This window comes from Phaseolus vulgaris, chromosome 3, assembly GCF_000499845.2.
Source record: "Phaseolus vulgaris cultivar G19833 chromosome 3, P. vulgaris v2.0, whole genome shotgun sequence".
Classification (NCBI taxonomy): Eukaryota; Viridiplantae; Streptophyta; class Magnoliopsida; order Fabales; family Fabaceae; genus Phaseolus; species Phaseolus vulgaris.
Genome location: NC_023757.2, coordinates 2,615,021 through 2,633,952, shown reverse-complemented (window position 1 = coordinate 2,633,952; position 18,932 = coordinate 2,615,021). Strand labels below are relative to the sequence as shown.

General features: G+C 31.2%; 2 protein-coding genes and 1 long non-coding RNA gene across 3 annotated transcripts; all 3 read left to right on the top strand.

The window, feature by feature from the left end:
• The first annotated feature begins 602 nt into the window (after positions 1 to 602).
• On the top strand, positions 603 to 5,891 carry LOC137806241 (serine/threonine-protein kinase STN7, chloroplastic). Its single transcript, XM_068606245.1, has 10 exons — positions 603 to 1,188; positions 1,275 to 1,361; positions 2,073 to 2,192; positions 2,342 to 2,443; positions 2,937 to 3,105; positions 3,190 to 3,283; positions 4,135 to 4,228; positions 4,322 to 4,378; positions 4,736 to 5,149; positions 5,572 to 5,891. Exons 1-10 carry the CDS (start codon positions 748 to 750, stop codon positions 5,731 to 5,733), a joined length of 1,740 nt encoding a protein of 579 aa, XP_068462346.1. The 5' UTR covers positions 603 to 747; the 3' UTR covers positions 5,734 to 5,891.
• A 2,629-nt stretch (positions 5,892 to 8,520) lies between these two features.
• Positions 8,521 to 10,081, top strand: LOC137806245 (uncharacterized). The gene is made up of 2 exons (XR_011080323.1): positions 8,521 to 9,342; positions 9,534 to 10,081. It is a non-coding gene; the product is annotated as an uncharacterized lncRNA (long non-coding RNA).
• A 5,410-nt stretch (positions 10,082 to 15,491) lies between these two features.
• On the top strand, positions 15,492 to 16,231 carry LOC137806240 (small polypeptide DEVIL 13-like). The gene has a single exon (XM_068606244.1). It carries the CDS (start codon positions 15,507 to 15,509, stop codon positions 15,972 to 15,974), a length of 468 nt encoding a protein of 155 aa, XP_068462345.1. The 5' UTR covers positions 15,492 to 15,506; the 3' UTR covers positions 15,975 to 16,231.
• Positions 16,232 to 18,932: the final 2,701 nt, after the last annotated feature.

The window sequence follows — 18,932 nt, the reverse complement described above, 5'->3', positions numbered from 1 at the left end:
CCAAGGTAACTATTCACTCCTCACTCTTCTAGTACTTAGCTCTCGGTCTGACTTGATCGTCGGAGTGTTTTCGCAGGTACTCCCCCATCGTGTCCAGACCAAAGGCGATCCAGCTGAAAGAAGACTAACAGAAAGACCGGAAAGACGAGAACATCATCACAAGAGGAAGTGTTCTGCAGGGTTTAGATCTTGTAGGAACAATTACTAAAAGCATAAATACTTCATACATAAAACCACATATTCTAAACAATACCACCACATCTCGGTAGAGCTATCCTCTACCTCCACCACCCACCTTCAGCCAGCACCACCAACCCACTCTTCCATGGAGGTATTCCTTTCAAATAAATCTTGCAAGGGCAAATTTGGTATTTCAGAAATTGAGGAGGTGCATGTTAAATTGATGAGGTGCATGTTCAAATTGAGGAGGGTGCAGAAAGCAATTTCCTAGTATAAGATGCAAATCACGTAGGCCCAAACTAAATTCCATTAGTATCTACGTGTTATTTGTGGCCTATATTAATCCTCAATCCAATTTCCAAACTTCCAAAGTCACTGCAGCCACAACAAATATCTGATACAACGACCAACACACTCTCTCTCACACACACACACACATATATATATAAATCATATCTTATTGTAAATTAAATTAAATATAAAAAAGTTGTGGTGTAAATTAGAAGGGGATTGCAGGTGAAGTTCTCAAGATTTTTCTAAGAGAGAGCAAAGCCAAACTGAACTGGCATGGCCACTGTTGCAACTACAGGAATTGGTGTAGGAGTTACAAAGCTCCAACAGCTCGAAAAACCAAAGCACAAGTCCTTGTTTCTTGGCCAGAGGCTTAGGATTAGACCCTCTGGGCAGGCTCAATGCAGTGCAAGATTCAATGTCTCAACCCCAAGAGTGGTTCAAGTTTTTGCACTAGGGGGTGAATGGATTGACACAGTTCACAACCTTTTTGTGGGTGTTGGGGTTGGACTTCCTTGCAGTGTGATGCAGTGTGGGGATGTAATCTATAGGAGCACTCTTCCCAAGTCCAATGCCTTGACACTCACTGTCCCTGGGGTGATTCTGGCTTTGGGGACTCTATCTTACCTTTGGGCCACACCTGGTGTGGCACCTGGTTTCTTTGACATGTTTGTTCTTGCCTTTGTTGAGAGGTTCTTCCGACCCAGTTACAAGAAGGTATGCGAATTCCAGTTGAAGTTTTGAAATTTTTATGAAATTTGTTTCCTTTGGCAGTTGTTGCTGAGGCTGGTTTATGATGGCAGGATGATTTTGTTCTGGGGAAGAAGTTGGGGGAGGGATCATTTGGAGTGGTTTATAGAGTGTCACTGGCCAACAAACCCTCTTCAAAGGTGTTGCTCTATATTCTATTTGGAAGCTCCTCAAATTTTTGAAAATTTACTTGTTCTTTTGTACTAACTGATTCTTGCTTGCATATTTTATGAACTACTTCACATGCACACAAGTTATTTTCAAGATAGCCATTAATTTTCATTATTGAAGCACAGACGGACACTTCTCCCGCTTGAGCTGTCGTGGTGGTGTAACATGTTTCTGACACTGACACCTCATATGACTCATGTCTCCAGGGTTTTTTTTAAAATTTAGTTGTTGGTGTCTCAAATGCCTGAGCTGACACCAGTGTAGGCCAGACAAAAAGACACTTGTATTAAAAACAAATTTGAATTTTTTAAACATCTATACAAGTCAGATTGATATATAACAGGATACAAAAAGATCTAAAATCTGATCACTCTTAGTATTTCTTTTTTGTGAAGTTCATATTCATGCAGAGAAGGTGAACAAACAGATCTTCCTTGTCGATTTAAGTCTTTTCTCATCATGTTGATATTTAATTTCTTTTGTCATGTGGTCTCCTGTAATATGAACAATAGTCATATTGGAGTGCCCTTGTCTATTTCAATTTCTCTAGTGTCATTGTTTGAGGAAATAAAATGAGGAACCCACATGTTTATATGACATATCTGCTTCTGAGATTTCAGTGTAAGATAGTTTGAACTGTATAAATATTACTTATGGTTCTTTTTGGTTCGCACTGGAAGGAAGGTGACTTAGTCTTGAAGAAGGCGACTGAATATGGTGCTGTTGAAATTTGGATGAATGAGCGTGTACGAAGAGCTTGTGCAAGCAGCTGTGCAGATTTTGTCTATGGTTTTCTTGAGGTGTTTCTCTATTAAGACTAGTACTACCTAATGAATTTTGGGTATCATTATCGTACATGTATGGGGAAACCAAACACATTCTCATCATATCATTTAACATTTTAGTTTCAGTCACGTCAAATACAACAGTTCTCACATAATGTTTGCAGAGCTCTTCTAAGAAATCTGCTGCTGAATACTGGCTTATATGGCGATTTGAAGGGGATGCCACCCTAGCTGACTTGGTGCAGAGTAGAGAGTTTCCATATAATGTTGGTACTCTATTTAATCAGTTGGTTGTGCTTGATAATTTTTCAATTTTATAGTATTTTGGCCTTATATTTTTTGATAAAGTTTACATAGTTTACTTGTATTTAAGGAAGAAAGTATGACCAAATTTGTATTAGCTTCTAGATTACGTGAGCTTTTCAATTGTAAAACTTTACTGTCATATCGCAGTTGATTTGAACTTATGTGAGAAGTTTGATTTATTTTATGTTTTTGATTGATTTGAATTAGTTTCATTTTAAGTGTTTTCTTAAGAGGGTTATCCAAACTGGTTTCTTTCCTAGTGTGACAGTTTCGGGATGGGGGTATGTTAGAATTCATTTCCAATATTAGTGTGAGGGAAAGTTTTGTATTTCTTTAACTACTCTTCACTATCTTTCTGAGTCAAAGCATCTTTTTTTCTTATATTCTATTTGAATTTTGTGCTCCCACGGTAAAGTGTGCATATCAGACCAATGATGGCGTCACAAATTTCAGGTTGAAACATTAATTTTGGGTGAGGTTCAAGACTTGCCCAAAGGATTGGAAAGAGAAAATAGAATCATTCAGACAATCATTAGACAAATATTGTTTGCACTGGATGGTCTTCATTCAACTGGTATTGTGCATAGGGACATTAAGCCACAGAACATTATTTTCTCCGAAGGTAAAGAATCTAAAGACTTTTGTCCAATGCAAAAAGATCCATGATCCAAATTATGCTCACATTTTTTTAAACCATGGGAATCAGAGTCTCGTACATTCAAAATCATTGATCTTGGAGCTGCTACAGACCTGCGAGTGGGCATAAACTACATTCCAAAGGAGTTTCTTTTGGATCCAAGGTATCTTCTTTGACATTAATAATATACGTAGCCAACTAACTTTGAACTCAATCCTCGGCTGATTGTTCTGTTTCTTGTGCATAATACATTGGTGGAGCTTATCAGTTTTACAAAAGCACTTTCATGTGATATGCTTGAAGAAAAACTTTAGGAAGATGAACATAGATATCTGGGAAATTTTTTGTAGAACCTAACTTGAAAAGTTTCTTTTGTAACATGTATATGTAAATAAAAAGAATTTTAAATCTGAATTCCCTCAATCATTTCTACAAGTACACATCTGAATCTGATCTAGATAATATAAATTTATTTTCCTTCTCGTAAAGGAAAGAATGAAAGTATACAGCTATGTAAATATCCTCATTCTGTGAACCAGAACACCATAAGAATGTCTTTGATTACAATAGGATGTTTCTTTAGTTACATCTCTTCAGATATTCATTAGACTGATTTAAGTCACCTATCTATTTCATTTAATGACAATTGAATATAGGTCCAATGCTATAAAGCTCCTGCCATAAGAAGACTAGGGAAGGGTGGGTCCATTAGGTCTATTGTTGGTCAGCTTTGCCTCATGTTTCATGACTAGTATCACTGCAGAATTTAGATATATGTCTGAATATGTTGGCATGAGCTGTACATGCTATAATTATTAGAAAATATTTTCTGTAATTGCTAGAATGACTTTGTTGTCAATTTAATTAGTTGACTAATTTTTTACATTTATGGTAAGAATGTGTGGTTTCCCTCAAAATGGATATTTCCTGTTATCTACATGTTATCCATGTCTTTGTTAGACGTATGATATTCAACTAAGGCAATTTATGACGTGTTCAATTCTTCCTATTTAGATATGCTGCACCAGAGCAGTACATCATGAGCACACAAACTCCTTCAGCACCCTCAGTTCCAGTTGCAACTGCACTTTCCCCAGTCTTATGGCAGGTTAAATATTCTTTTGAGCTATTAGAACATATATAGCTTCCTTTATCGTGTAATGATGATGGCTTTTGTTGACGGATTTCATGTTTTAAACAGTTGAATTTGCCAGACAGATTTGACATCTATAGTGCTGGTTTAATCTTTCTTCAAATGGTAAGTATCTAATGGTGACGACTTCTGCTCCTATTATTGAAACTAACCAGACAATATCTGTAATCAATTTATATGAATATTAAGAAGAGTAATGTAATAAATCACTTTTGATCACAATGAAGACTTCATAATAGTATTCTGAGAGTTAATATGAGTTTTTCTATGTATTTACACTTTGTTCTATTTTGATGCAATGATCCATTAAGAACTATTGTTGTCTTGTAGAATAGTTTTTCATAATTCTGTAGGCGAGTTTTAGTCAGGAAAAACATCTAAAAGTTGCAAAGGGTGATCCAACTAACTATCTGATTAAGCTGGTATTTTGAAATGCTTACAGTTTATAACATTCTCTTATAGGCCTTCCCTGGTCTACGGTCTGATAATAGCCTCATTCAATTCAACCGGCAATTAAAGAGGTGTGACTATGACATAGTTGCATGGAGAAAAAGTTTAGAGACTAGATGCAGCCCTGAACTGAGGAGGGGTTTTGAGATGTTGGATTTGGATGGTGGAATAGGATGGGAACTTCTAAAATCAATGGTAAGGTACAAAGCAAGACAAAGGCTGAGTGCCAAAGCAGCATTGGCTCATCCTTACTTTGACAAAGAAGGATTGATGACACTGTCTTTCATGCAAACACTGAGGCTGCAGCTCTTGCGTGCAACTCAGCAGGACTATGGAGAAGCTGCCAAGTGGATTACTAATCTAATGGCAAAATCAGGGACACAGAAAGATGGTGGATTCACTGAGGCTCAGCTTCAGGAACTGAGAGTTTGTATCTTAATTCTCTGACCACTCTGTTATATTTATCAGGATTTGTAGCTTCTCAGGTTAATAAAGCAAATGCTAATCAGTGTCCTTGGTGAAGGAATTAAAACTGAAAACTTTTTAGATGCATAAAATGCATAAAATTACACTTACCTATGATTTTGTAATGCACCATAACAACAGGGCAGTGTTAGATTTTAGTCTCTAAAAAAATCATCTCATTTTGATCTCTCAGCAATGAAATGTTGTTTGTGAAAGGAAGGATCACACTGATACATTTTTCATAATGATTCAACAAAAAGAAATGGTTGCTTTTAGGGATTGAAAGCAAACATTTACATGCATTAAAAATATATTTATCCATAACAAGGTTATCCAGATACTAATTATGATCTTATATTACTCCATTTTTTTTCATGATGCAGGAAATTGAACCCAAAAAGAAGGCTAATGCACCAAGAAATGCTCTAGCTTCAGCTCTTAAACTTCAGAGGAAACTTTTAAGAACCTTAAATGAGAGTATGGATGAGCTCAACAGACGCAGGAAAAGCTTTTGGTGGAGCAGATGGATCCCAAGAGAAGAATGAAAATTGTAAATACTAAATACCCATTTTTCTTTTCATAATTTTTGTCTATAATCTGTATATCAAAAAGTTAAATCTCATATTCAGATACAACAATGTTCAATATGAATTAAAAAAAGTAGAAAATAAACTAAGTGGAATTTTATATTGTTTTCCATAAACTGACTGAAATCTGATGGGTGCATACAAATTTTTGACTGCAAGTGCACCCACATTAATAATTATATGAAAATCATTAAATAAAAACAAATTAAATAGAAACAAATTTTAAAGACAAAAAATAATTATTTATTATAATGATTAAATTAAAGATTATTTTAAAGACTAAAAAAATTATTAATTTTTAAATTAATTTTAATTATTGATAAATAGTTTTTAAATTGGTATCCAATTAGTCACAATGTTTTTGCTACCAAATTTAGAATATAAATAATTGGTGGTAACTAATTAGATACCAATTTAGATACTATTTAACAATAACAATAATAAAAACTAATTTAAAAATTATTATTTTTTAGTTTCTAAAATAATTTCTATTTAATAATTTTATTGTAGTGGTAGTAGTAAATAACAATTAATTCATCATCCATGTAAAAGGAAAGTTCTAATGCTTTTATTATCATTACTATGACTTATCATTTCCTTGTAAATTAATAGTTACCAATTAATGCACACTTGATAAATTTTGAATAATGTTTTTCTAAACTTAAGTTTGTTAAATTGAATTTTGTTTATATAACTTAAAAGTTGAAATAAATACTGAAAACAATATGGTAAATATTTAAAATAATGTTTTCGTTTTAACGTAATAGTAAAATCTAAATTATATTTTAAAACATACATTTATTATAAATTAGGAAGGAGAATTGTAGTTGACCTTCAAATAAACTAAAAAGGTGTTAGTTTTGTCAAATAATAATTATCCATATAAGCAATAAAAGAATATATATTGTAATATTTTAGTTTTATCATAAATTGAAATTTATCTTCAGATTTAAATTTTCATAACAAAACAATAAATACATACAAGTTTCAAGTAATTATAAATCAATAAATTTTACTAAATTACGTTAATAGTTTTAATTAATAAATTAAATAATTTCAATCTATATCTTAATAATTAATTTATATATTTTTTAATTAATGTATGTTTTAAATATAATTACACTTTAAAAAGAAAATATATTTTAAAATATTTTCTATAATTTATTTCAATTTTAATTTCAAATTTTAAGTAATTCCACAAATCTAAATAAAAAAGCATTAAAAATTTATCATCAAAAGAACTAATTAAATTTTAAAATAATAAACACCTAAATATTTTTTTTAAAAGTATAAAAATAACATTAATAATTTACACAGACACACGTGAGAAGTTCACGTGCAACTCTGAGTTGTTTAGTATATTATATAGCATGGGCAGAGCATGTTGATAGCTGTGCAATTCAGACATTAATTTTACCACTCCAGGATCTACTTAAAACTACCCATCAAATTAAATTGCTCTAATTTATCTTAAATGTTACATTATTAAATATCATTAATTTAGTTAAATAGTCAAATTTCAAAATGTATCTTTGAATTATCTCAATTTTAATTCAAACTGATTTTTTATCTACAAAATATATAATGTAAATTTTAAAATTTCTATATTATGTATACAAAATTTTATATTAATAAAATATTGTTTAATACATATTTAAGAATTAAAATCAGATTAATATATATATATATATATATATATATATATATAAATATCAATCATTATGATACTATATTAATTTAATTTTAATAAAATTTAACTAGTAGATTAACTAAATTTGTTTATTATACACAGTTATTGATAATGTAATATTTAACATAATTTATATTTATATAATTTAATCTTCTCTTTATTTATATATATATTAAAGATAGAAATTACGAAATTGGATCAATTTAATCATTAAATTTTATTATATTATGTTGATGATAATATGTATCAAAATTTATATATTTAACTTTATAAAATGAAAGATTATAGTAGTTGTACATTCAACCTAGAAAATTAAAGGTTCCTAGAAAATTAAAGGTTCTTATAATTAGATGCTCATTGCAATTCTCAATAATTTTTTACAAGATTATAGTGTATCTTTTTGTTATTTGACTTGCATACTTTTGTTCTTCCCTTCAATCATTTTATAAATCTTTTCATTTTGTTTTCTGCTAGATTATTTTGTCAAGATTATATATTATTGAGAGAGTGACTCTCTTTTATAAAAGGATGCCACGACCTAGGTTGTGGCAGAGACACTTTAATGTGTCTTAAAAATTCAGAATCCTAAGTACATTCATAACACTAATTAAAACTAATTAATAATCTTAAAGACTAATACTATCAATTAACTATTAACTAAACAAGACATATGAGCGACTCTTAAAATTAAGAAAAAGTCACATGGTTAATTAATCATCATGTGACTTGAAAACGACATATCATGTGTCATTTCATATTTTGAAAGGTCATTCACCATGTGTCTTTTAAAAGTGACTCTTGGATTATAGAATGTTCCAATTGAATCAAGGAATATTGTATAATCTAAGAGTTTACAAAATTAAATGTTTTTATACTTCTTCTTCTTCTAATTTCTTAAGCCTCTATATGTGAATTTTCCTTGAAATTTATTCTTTATTTCTCATTTTTATTTTTTCTTGTCATGTTTCTTTTATTTATTCTTCTTTATCCTTCTTCTCCATCTTCAACAAGATCATCCTTATAATTTACATCATATTACTTGCTTTTGTGTAGTTACTTTAGAAATTGAATGAAACTTGAGTTGTGAGAACACTTGTTTGAGTGACTTCTTGCTCGAATCCTATCTTGAGCTCTTAAGAGGAAAGTGGTGTTTCTTCATCAAGAAGATGAAGAGTTCTCCATCTTCTAGTGTCACTCTTCTTCCATTCCTATAAGTTTATCCATCCTTTTGTTTTATTTTTTGTTCATTGTTTGAGTTTTTGTCTTGTTCTTCTATTTTTTGTTCATTCACATTGATTAATGTCTTGTAATATGTTTGTAATGTGATAACATTCATTGTTAGTCTCATGAAAACAAATAACACTCATATAATCTTATGAGATTAAGTTTGTATTTAGTGGTAACCTTCTTCTTTGAGTTTGTGTGGTCTTGTTATATGTTATTCAATTTCAATTAAATGTTGAAAAATGTTCTAATTCAAGCTCAAATTAGAAATTGTAATAGAGCATTAGACTTTGACTTCAAGATCATTCGAGATTAAAAGGACGCTTTGTCCCATAAACTTATTTTCATTATGATGCCGTCATGGATGAGGCATAATAAATAATCACTAAGGAGACTTGGAATTAGGATATAATTGTAGTATTTTTTTTTAAAAATTTTATGGTTGAGGCCATTATAGGATTTTGTGATTGTAACAGCGATTAAATTGGAACATGTTGAAATCAAGAGATCAATTTCCTTCCTTTTTAGTCGTTCAATCTATTTTTTCTCCATTTTTCTTGAAATGGTCTCCCTGCTTTCCTTTCATTTCCTTAGTCCTTGTCTTCACAAACTCCAAGTCTGGATGGTACCTGCAATAACACTCCAACATTCAAGTGAGATTTTGATGTTCGACACTCAGTACTATTAGTATGGAAGATGACGTATCTTATTCTTAAAATTTATGTTTATTTATATGATTATTATGGATCTTTTGTTATTGGGCCGGATTAGGATTTTAGATCATGATTAAGAATATATTACCTAATGTTTGATCAGTAATTAATCCTGTTAAACTTCTGTTTAGACATAATGAATTCAGTTGTAGCGGTCAACTCAATTGGAGTGCTGAGACTTCCGACTGTCGTACGGATACGATCGATATAGAAGATGAGTCCACGAATCAGCAGCAGATCCTCGTGAACTGAAAACAATCGGTTTTCTGATACAGTTTCACTAAACTGAATTTGCATTTAATCAAATAGCGGAAGCAGTGCAATCAACGCACGAACATGGAGCCAAGTTTCTAATGAGTTTGATTGAAGCAAAATTTTCATTGATCTGTCTGGTGGAGCCAAATTATTGAACAACCGCACGCTCTTGAATCGTGGCAAGCGCACATCAGTACGATTTGGAAGCATGTGCTGGCATGGTAGTAATTGAACTGAATCAGGTTGATACTGGCGGTGATTTCCGAGACGTGTGCGTACCAACTGTTCGACGAAATTACGTGAAGCTCGAGTTTACTCTCAGCAGTGTAATTTTGGTCGTTGGAATTGATTTATTAAGAAGTGAATTTAAACCTAACTCAACCCTATAAAATCGGCTTATAGGGTTGTAGTTTGCACCCACTTATATATTATGAAAGGTTTTAATCTTTAATCGGTGTGAGATTTCCAACACACACCCTTCACGTCGAGATTGTCAACTCGTGCGTGAGACTATATATTATGGGTGGTTTGATAACGGTTTGATAGCGGGTGACACGATAGGTCCAAAACAAACACTCGTTAGGATAAACTTGAAATGACTCTAATACCATATTACGAACTAGAACAAAAACGAATAAAAGAGAACAAAGATGAACAAAAGAGTAAAAGGAAGGTAAAAGATATGAGACTCCTTTTTCTTGTTATTGAAATAAAAACCAGTGGTCTGAATATGAATATATACCAGTAATACACTCATTCTAGGTTTAACTAAAGAGGAAAAAAAATCAATAATTAAATACTAGAATCATAAGAAAAAATAAAAGTTATTCACCACTATAAAAAAAAAAAACTTTAAAAAAAACACAAAATTATTATCTTCTATAAAAAGAAAAAACACCCAATTAATATTAAGATTCTTCTTTTATAACTCTGATATCCATATCCTTTAATATGATTGATTGAAGCTTCACTGACATAAATTGTTTGACGAATTACTTCTAATTCTATGATTCAGCCATGGATCACTAAACCGTGCAAACGTGAATTGTTGCAATTAAGGCAAGACTTTTAGATATTATTCGTGAATGAATTTTGCCACGCAAAGGCAGTAAGATCAATCGAGTTCTTCAATTGTTATGTCCATACCAAATTTAATCTGAATTCTTGAGAAGAATTAAAATTCTTGTTTGTTTTTATATATTTTCTTCGTATCGTAATTTTGATTTGAGTCATTTGTTTATTAGTTCCCTTTGAATTCTTAATTTTCTTGATTCTATTTGTGAGATATAGTTTTGTAAGATATACTATTAAAGGATCTTGATTGTTTGAGATCAAATTTTAATATTATAAAACTAGGAACTAGGAGCTAAGTTTTAGCATTTATGTTTTGCGAATTTATTTAAATTTGAGTTTAAGTCTTGAGAAACGAAAAACACAAATTAAAAAATATATATTGTGCATGTTATATATTTATTTTTGGAGACTTAGATTTATTTTTAATTGAATTATCTGCCGATGATCAAATAAGTTTCATTAGTTTTAGTAGTCTTGATTCAGTTCTTATAAATTGATTTTTTTAATTGTTTAACTTACTTGGTTAGTTTTGTTTTTTAATTTTCTAATAGTGATTCTATTTTTTTATTAATCTTGTTTTTAAAGTGGTTTTTTCTTTGTCATATTCTTAGTTTTCTTATTTTGTGTTTTTTAGTTGTCTCTAAAATTACTTGGTGTTGTTTTATAGTTTTTCATTTCGGTGACCTTCTTGAGTTGATCCTTGATTTATTATTTTTTTCAGTTAGAATGTAAACTTCTTTATGGGTTGATGGAATGTTCTTCTAAGGAACTAAAGAAGAATTTGAGTGAGAGTGTCTAGTAGTTAAAAAAGTGATAAACGAGGGAATTGAATGTAATCACTTAATGAGTGGTGAAGTCTATCTTATTTTTTATATTACATTGCTAATTATTTCATTTTGTTTTTGTATTAGTTTTTTTTGTTGTTAAGTAGCTTTTCCTATAAACATGAGTTTGACTTTTGAAGAATATATTCATAGACTTCTTTCAAGAATAATAAGGTCGTACAAGAAAAAATTATTATTCTCGAATGGTTGAGACTGAGAGACTATTATCTCCTTCTCCATCGGTCAGTCACCTTCTACCCATCATTACTTCATTGAACAACCTCCTTCTCCTTTCACAAGCCTCCTTTCCTTCGCAAACTCCCGGTCCGGATGATACCTGCAAAAGACACTCCGACGCTTAGGTGAGATCTCGGTATTCGGTACTTTGTGCAATTAATGGGTGATGATGATGTACCTTTTTCTCAAAACTCGTGACTATTGATATGATTATTATGGGCACTTTATTAATGATTCAGATTAGGGTTTTGGATCATAATTAAAAGTGTATTACCTAATACTTAATCACTGTTTGGTTCGGTTAACCTTTTGTTCAAACTTAATGATTTTGTCCAGGTCAGTCGGTTCAACCTGGGTGCCGATACCTTCGATGGTCATTCAGTTTCCGGTCAGTACAATTATGATAATAGAAGGGAGCACAAACATAAAGAAAAACCAAGTTCAAAGATCATAACAAGTTTTATTAGATGCTACAAATGGGAAAGTCATAAACATAAGACTCATCAATGTCCTAATTTAAATCTAAGGCCGATGATCGATCAAAACTTCAAGAATCATTATAAATACTTGAAAGATATAGAAAATAAAACATTGCAAAAATTAGAGAATATAGAAATGCTAGAAAAAGAAAAACAAAAGAAAAAGTTAAAGAAAGAAAAAGAAAGAAAAGAAAAAGAAGAAAAAAATATTAGAAAAAAAAAACAAGAAAAAAAGAGTTACACAATATCCTCTCATAAAATGATTGGTAAAAAAATCCGTAAAGGGGGTTGCAAAATTAAGATCTCTTCATTTATTTCAATTTATTTTGTTTCCTAGAAAAGAGTTGCATAAAGAAGTAATTACAAAAAAAAAAAAACAATTGCAAGAAGAAAATGATATAAAAGAAGAAACAAGCTTGACAATAAATGCATATGTTTTTAATGTTTTTTTTTAATTTAATAAAAATAGTATAGACATTAAGAGACTTTTGTATTGCTTTTGAGTATGTTTTTTCTCTTGGTTTGATTCTGACTAGACAATTTATTTTGAAATTGTTTGTTGTATTTTACATATTAGTCTTTTGATCATGAAGAAAGATTTTTGAGGGCATTACTAGTAAGAGATTTGTCTCTCATTCAAATACCAATTTAGACACATTTTTGTTTTGGATTATTTTAGTTTTGAGTTCTTTTATAAGTAATATTTTAGTTTTGTAGAAATTAATTTTTAAGAAGCTTGGATGAACATTATTAATAATTCCACATATGAGTGAGTATAAATTTCATCATACCATTTAATTTTTTTTTACTTAGAATTATTTATTTTAGAATTTGAATGAATTCTTAAAGTAGAATTCTCTCTAAGTTCTTCATCAGAATTTTGATTCTTATAATTGAATTTCCAATTCAAAATGATGAATTTTTTTAACTCATCAATTTCTCTTAATTGTGGCATTAATCAAGATAGATTGAAGTTTCTTTATCTCCGATTTCTTCTGTATTTTTTGTTTTCTCAATCTTTTGATGAAAATTGTCAAAAATAATGGTTAGTATTTCATCATATTATTTTATATCATGTATAAAATATTAAAATTAATTGATTAAATTAAAAGGAATGTGATTTACATCATTATAATTTTTATATTATATTGTTTAAATAACACAAAATAAAAAAGTAAATAAACAAGAAAGACTCACAAATCAAATTTCAATTATTAATGATAATTAAATAATTTAATATATTTATTTAAAACCATTAATTAACAAATTAATACTTAAAAAATATTTACACAATTAAATATATTTTCTTAAAAAATCCTCAAACTTAATAAGTCAAACATAATAATTCTGGCTAAAGCAAACATATAGAGTAGAATAAACAAATCAAAATGATCCCTGTTACTACATCTAAATAAAATAAAATACTTGATTTGAGTATTTCACTGTGTCTTTGTTGTCTCATCATCACATGAAGAGGCTGAAAAAAAAAGCAAGAACAAAATCACTGACAAGCCCCTAATTCGATATCAAGTGCTTAAAACTGCATAAACAATGCATTGAAACACAGGTTGGAATCCAAAGTGGGTTGGGAAGAGCACGAGGCAGAGCATGCAGATTTCTTTACCTAAGTCTACTTCAAATTATCAATAATTTAACTAATCACTCACACAAATTTTGATTTCTTTAACACAAAATTTTGTGTGCCTTATTATTCTAATGCTTCCATGTTATGGAATCTCAGTCAAAGGCTTGAAACTTACGTCCTCAGGCTTCCCTACTTTTTTCATGCCCCCTATGTGATGTTGCAAACCCACTTTGCCTTATTTTATTTTCCTTTTGGGGCAAGGGATTTTCAATTCTCATTCTCTTTCTTTCTTCTTATAGTATTTTGAGTTTTCTGCTGAGAAGTGGCAGTGTGAAAGAGAAAGAGAACCTTGGACTATGATCATCATGTGTAAAACATCTTATGATTCAAATACTTCTGCAAAAAATTTCATTGTTGCTCCCATATTCTTGCTGTCTCCTCATAAACTGTCAGAATCATGTCGCATGTTTAGCTGGTTCACAGATCAATTTTGCAGCCTTTTCCTTCTGATTTTAAAGTAATGTCATCAAACATCTCCAACCACAATTCTTTAAATTCAAAATTTGAACTCAAACTTCAAATTTCTACATCTCTCACTATGTAGCATAGTGTTTGCATAATAATATGCACATTATTATGTAGCAGTGATATTTACATCGATTTGTGGTTGTCATATGGTATTATTTCTGATCTTTAATCTCATGAAAAGTTTACTGATTAAGGATAATCATAGTCAAATTTAAATCTAAATATGTCATGTTCAAGTCATGATAATCATCCCTTTTATTATCCAAAGGAAAAAGCACTGTGAGAGTTCTAATGATCAGACAGTAAACTTCAGTACAAACGCATATATCGGTATTTAGATAGGTACAATATATGGGTCCGTTACCATTTTTCAAGTATCTGTGTGCATCAGTGTATTATAACCCTATGAGTCAAAAGGTTCTGTGAATTTAGATCTAGCTAGGTAGCACCTGCAGTGGATCAGAAGAGTGGAATTTTTCAAGTAATCAATGATGGGGTTGAACTTTAGATTCTGTAACTGCAAGAGCTGAACCTAACAATCAAATTAAAAAGGGTTAGAATTGGATTATCTTAGTACACCCTCTTTCCACTAGTCAAGGAAACCAACAAGTTTCCTTATTATGGTGTTAGGCTCATCAAATTTGGTTTCTTGTTTCCTGAGTTATCACCTGATATGTGCAGAATTTCAGGACTTTGTATGTACCATTGGATAGACATAGTTTTATTTTAAGCAAGGAAGTGCAGACTTTGATGCTGATAATTGTAGCACCTAACCCTACATGTACATGCAGTTTTCATGAGAGTTGATTAAGAAGGTAAGTGAAAGCAGTCTGAAATGGTTATTTCTGTTATGAATTGTTATGTAGGATTCAACTAAACCAACTCCCTATCCACCAGTCATTTCCCTGATTATGTGGATCCAACCAAAGAGAAACAGAAGAAAACAAAAGACAGAAGCATTATAAAATATAAAGAGATAATGGTGATGTCCTGATGAACAAGAAGACAAATAATCTAGCATGCAGAAATTGAGGGGAGGTTTGTGATACCTTATTTTTGTAATGGGAGACCCATTATGGTGGTGGGTAGTGCCTGCCTACACATAGGAATATAGAGTGAGACATGGCAATGCAAGAAAGAGAAGCTTGGCTGAATTGCCTGTTTTGTTTTATCAATTCCAAAGTGGTGAGGTGGGGTCCAATTGGTATCTGTCTGGTGGGTTTGGAGGCACTGCACACCCTTTCATGCCTCATCGCTGGCCCTTTCCTAGACCAAGGCGTGTTAGGACCACACCCTGAGACCTCTTTAAGAACCCCTCCTAACACCACTTCTCAACCAAGTCTCAGACACAACAAAAGTTACACAACTTCAAACTCAAGCTCAGAAAGCTCAAGAACCTCATTTTCATTTCTTGGAGCAAGCAAAGAAAGAGAGTTCATTGAAGAAATGAAGATGGATAGTTCTTCCATGGCCGGATCAAAGAGAAGGATATCATCAAACAGAGGACTTGGAGGAGTCCTCAGAGAGCAAAGGGCAAGGCTATACATTATTAGAAGATGTGTTGTCATGCTCCTTTGTTGGCATGACTAGTTTTTCAACACTTCAACTCCAACCATGCTTTTCTTCCCATGGAAAAAAGCATGGTTCTTTCTATGTTTCTTTTCTTGTTTTCTTTTTCTCTTTCTTTTCTTTCTCCTTCTGATTCATGGTGGAGTGTAAATAGAATCGGCGAGATATCATGGGAGAGAGTATAACAAGTTTTGTACTATGGGTTGCTGGCCTACATGGCTGGGCTATATATGTATATCGGAATAGCATGGATTATAATGAAAGCTATGTCAACAAAATCACATCTCAAAAACCCATCTTACTCTTTCTTCTTTGCATTGATTAACTTGGAATGGAATAGCCATTAAGTTCATGTCTTCCAAATTCCTTAAACATTCAATAACTTCATCTTTTCTTCCCCTGGCCTTCTTCCTTGTTTTCTGTAGTATAACCATGAGAATCATGGACTAAAAGCATTCATGAAAGCTATAAGTTTATCTGATGAACTCACTCTGCATTTTAAGAATCTAGCAAAATACTACTACATACTTATGGTAGTTAACTCAGGGATGGATAATTAAAAATCCAGTCCCCCCCAAAACACCTTTCTAGACTGAATCTGTTATAGACTTTTTCTGGTTTTATTAAGAATATCACAAAAGGGAATTTTTTATTTGCTATCTTGTTATGGTTGCAACTAGCAAGTGCTACGTATCTTCCAAAACCAGAATAAGTCTTTTAACATTGTTAGTTTTCTTAGATTCCCTGGCAAATTTCCTGAGAATGAAGTGTAGAACACCAATGCAGATTAGCTCTTTTGAATATTCAACCAAAATAAATATAAAGGAAAAATAATTGTGTTTGAATTACCCCAGTGCTTTTTACTGCACTCACGCACAACTGCAGCATGTTGTACATATACATATACATATATACATATATATATATATGTGTGTATATTTCAAAGCAAATTGTCTGACAAACTTGTCTCTAGTCCTAACCTAAATGCTTAGTAAAACTGTATGAACAGAAGAGTTTTGGCTCATGAATGACTTTGGGGTAAACAAGTCTTTTGGTAGAAGTAAAGTTTTGTTTCCTTTCACTTTTATTGCAAAAGCTATGATGTAAAATGATCTTAGATGCTAAAATAAGACTATTTATATAAAAAGTTACATAATTTTAGAGAGAAATAAGAAATAATGGAAGAATGATTTGATCCATTAATCATTTGAAGTGAAGATTTTGCTGATGACTGTGAAAACTGCTAGCCATTCATTGACACTACAGTTTAGGGATTACAGTGTAATATCCATAAAGTGCTTGCAGCTTAGACCAAAATGAAATGATAAAATGGTTCTTTGTGGGGTCATTCTCTTAATAACTGCTCTAATCATTCAGCCCTTAGATTATTCCAAAACTTAAACTACTAATTTTTAATTAATTTCAATTTTTATCATAAAACATAAGTATTAAAATGGATAAAACTGCACATGTAGAAACTAGAAGTTGAAAAAATGCAGATTATGATGAGTTTAGTTTCTAACTGTAAGGAACTAAAACATACAGATATAAGAACTAAAGCCAACTTTTAAAATCAGAAACCTCTTTATTAATCTAACACTAACTTTAATACAAAGTATTTAAAATAGGATCAAAGGGCAGTTATGAATTAAAAATGTTCTCACACCAAACCCTTGTAAGAATCCATAAAGTGGGTCAACCCATGTAAGGAGATTACATAAAGACATTTGGTAGCAACCAAATGAGTAATAATTGATAGTTAGATAAGGTTCTTAATTAAAACAATTACTTGGTATGTTTCTACATTTGTTTTCTTTAAGTGTAGAAAAATTGATGGTTAGATATAGGGAGACATGGAATGTGCTCAACCAAAGCAAGAGCAGTAGGAAGGTAGAATGAGGGATGCTGCTGAGATATTGTTGTCATGCAATCTTGTTAATAATAGGAATGTGAGTTGAGAATGGTTAAAGAAATGGATCCGGTGGTACGATAAACCTAACAAACTCTCGTTATGACAGGTTCTGAATGACTTTGATATCACGTTAAAAAGTGAACTTTAAACTTAACTTAATTTCATAAAACCGACTTATAAGATGAGGTTTGCATTCAGTTATAAAGAATGAAATATCCTAATCTCTAGTCGATGTAGAATCTGAAACAAAGAATGAAATATCCTAATCTCCAGTCGATGTAAGATTTGAAACAAAGAATGAAATATCCTAATCTTTACTCGATGTAGGATTGAAACAAAGATGTTGTCCTTAACCTAACAACACATGTATCATCAACCTTTATGTTAGAAATGAGAATGGTTAAACATTGATTTGTTTTGAGAGTTATTGGTGATTAAGAAATTTGGAAACTGCAGACAGCAGCAAATTGGTTCAGAGAAGAAAGAAACAAATTGAAATGCTTTTGTGGTCAAATCTGTGTTGTGGGGCTCTCTGAGTCATCTGGTTCCACCCCCACTTTCACGTGTGCATTGTTGTACACCATACTGCATCCTCATGGGAGAGGATCATGACCACTAGAAAAAAATCTAATCATTTATATAATGCACATAAGGTCAAGGATTGAGCTGTCTTCATTTTCTTCTTTCAGCTCACATGATATTAGTGCAAAATATACTTCAATTCATTCAACAATTATGTTTTGTCATGAATCACTTTCAATGAACTTTTTTTTTTCAACTACAATTTGTTTTCATCTATTTAACTTTTAAGAAAAAAGAATCTCAGTTAAGTTTTACTCACCCTTTTGTTAATGGAGATTGTATGTGTAACAGAGTTTTTTTTAATAATAATTAGACACAAATTTGGTAAAAAATTATCTCAAACTCTTTCATTGTGCTTTTTTTTACTTGCAAAATTTAATGATTTAGTTGTATTTTTAATTTGTCAAATTTAGAGTAGGTTTGTTTTTGGTATTCCAAATTTAGAAGATCATTCTTACAATAATTTAATAAAACATCACCTTTGT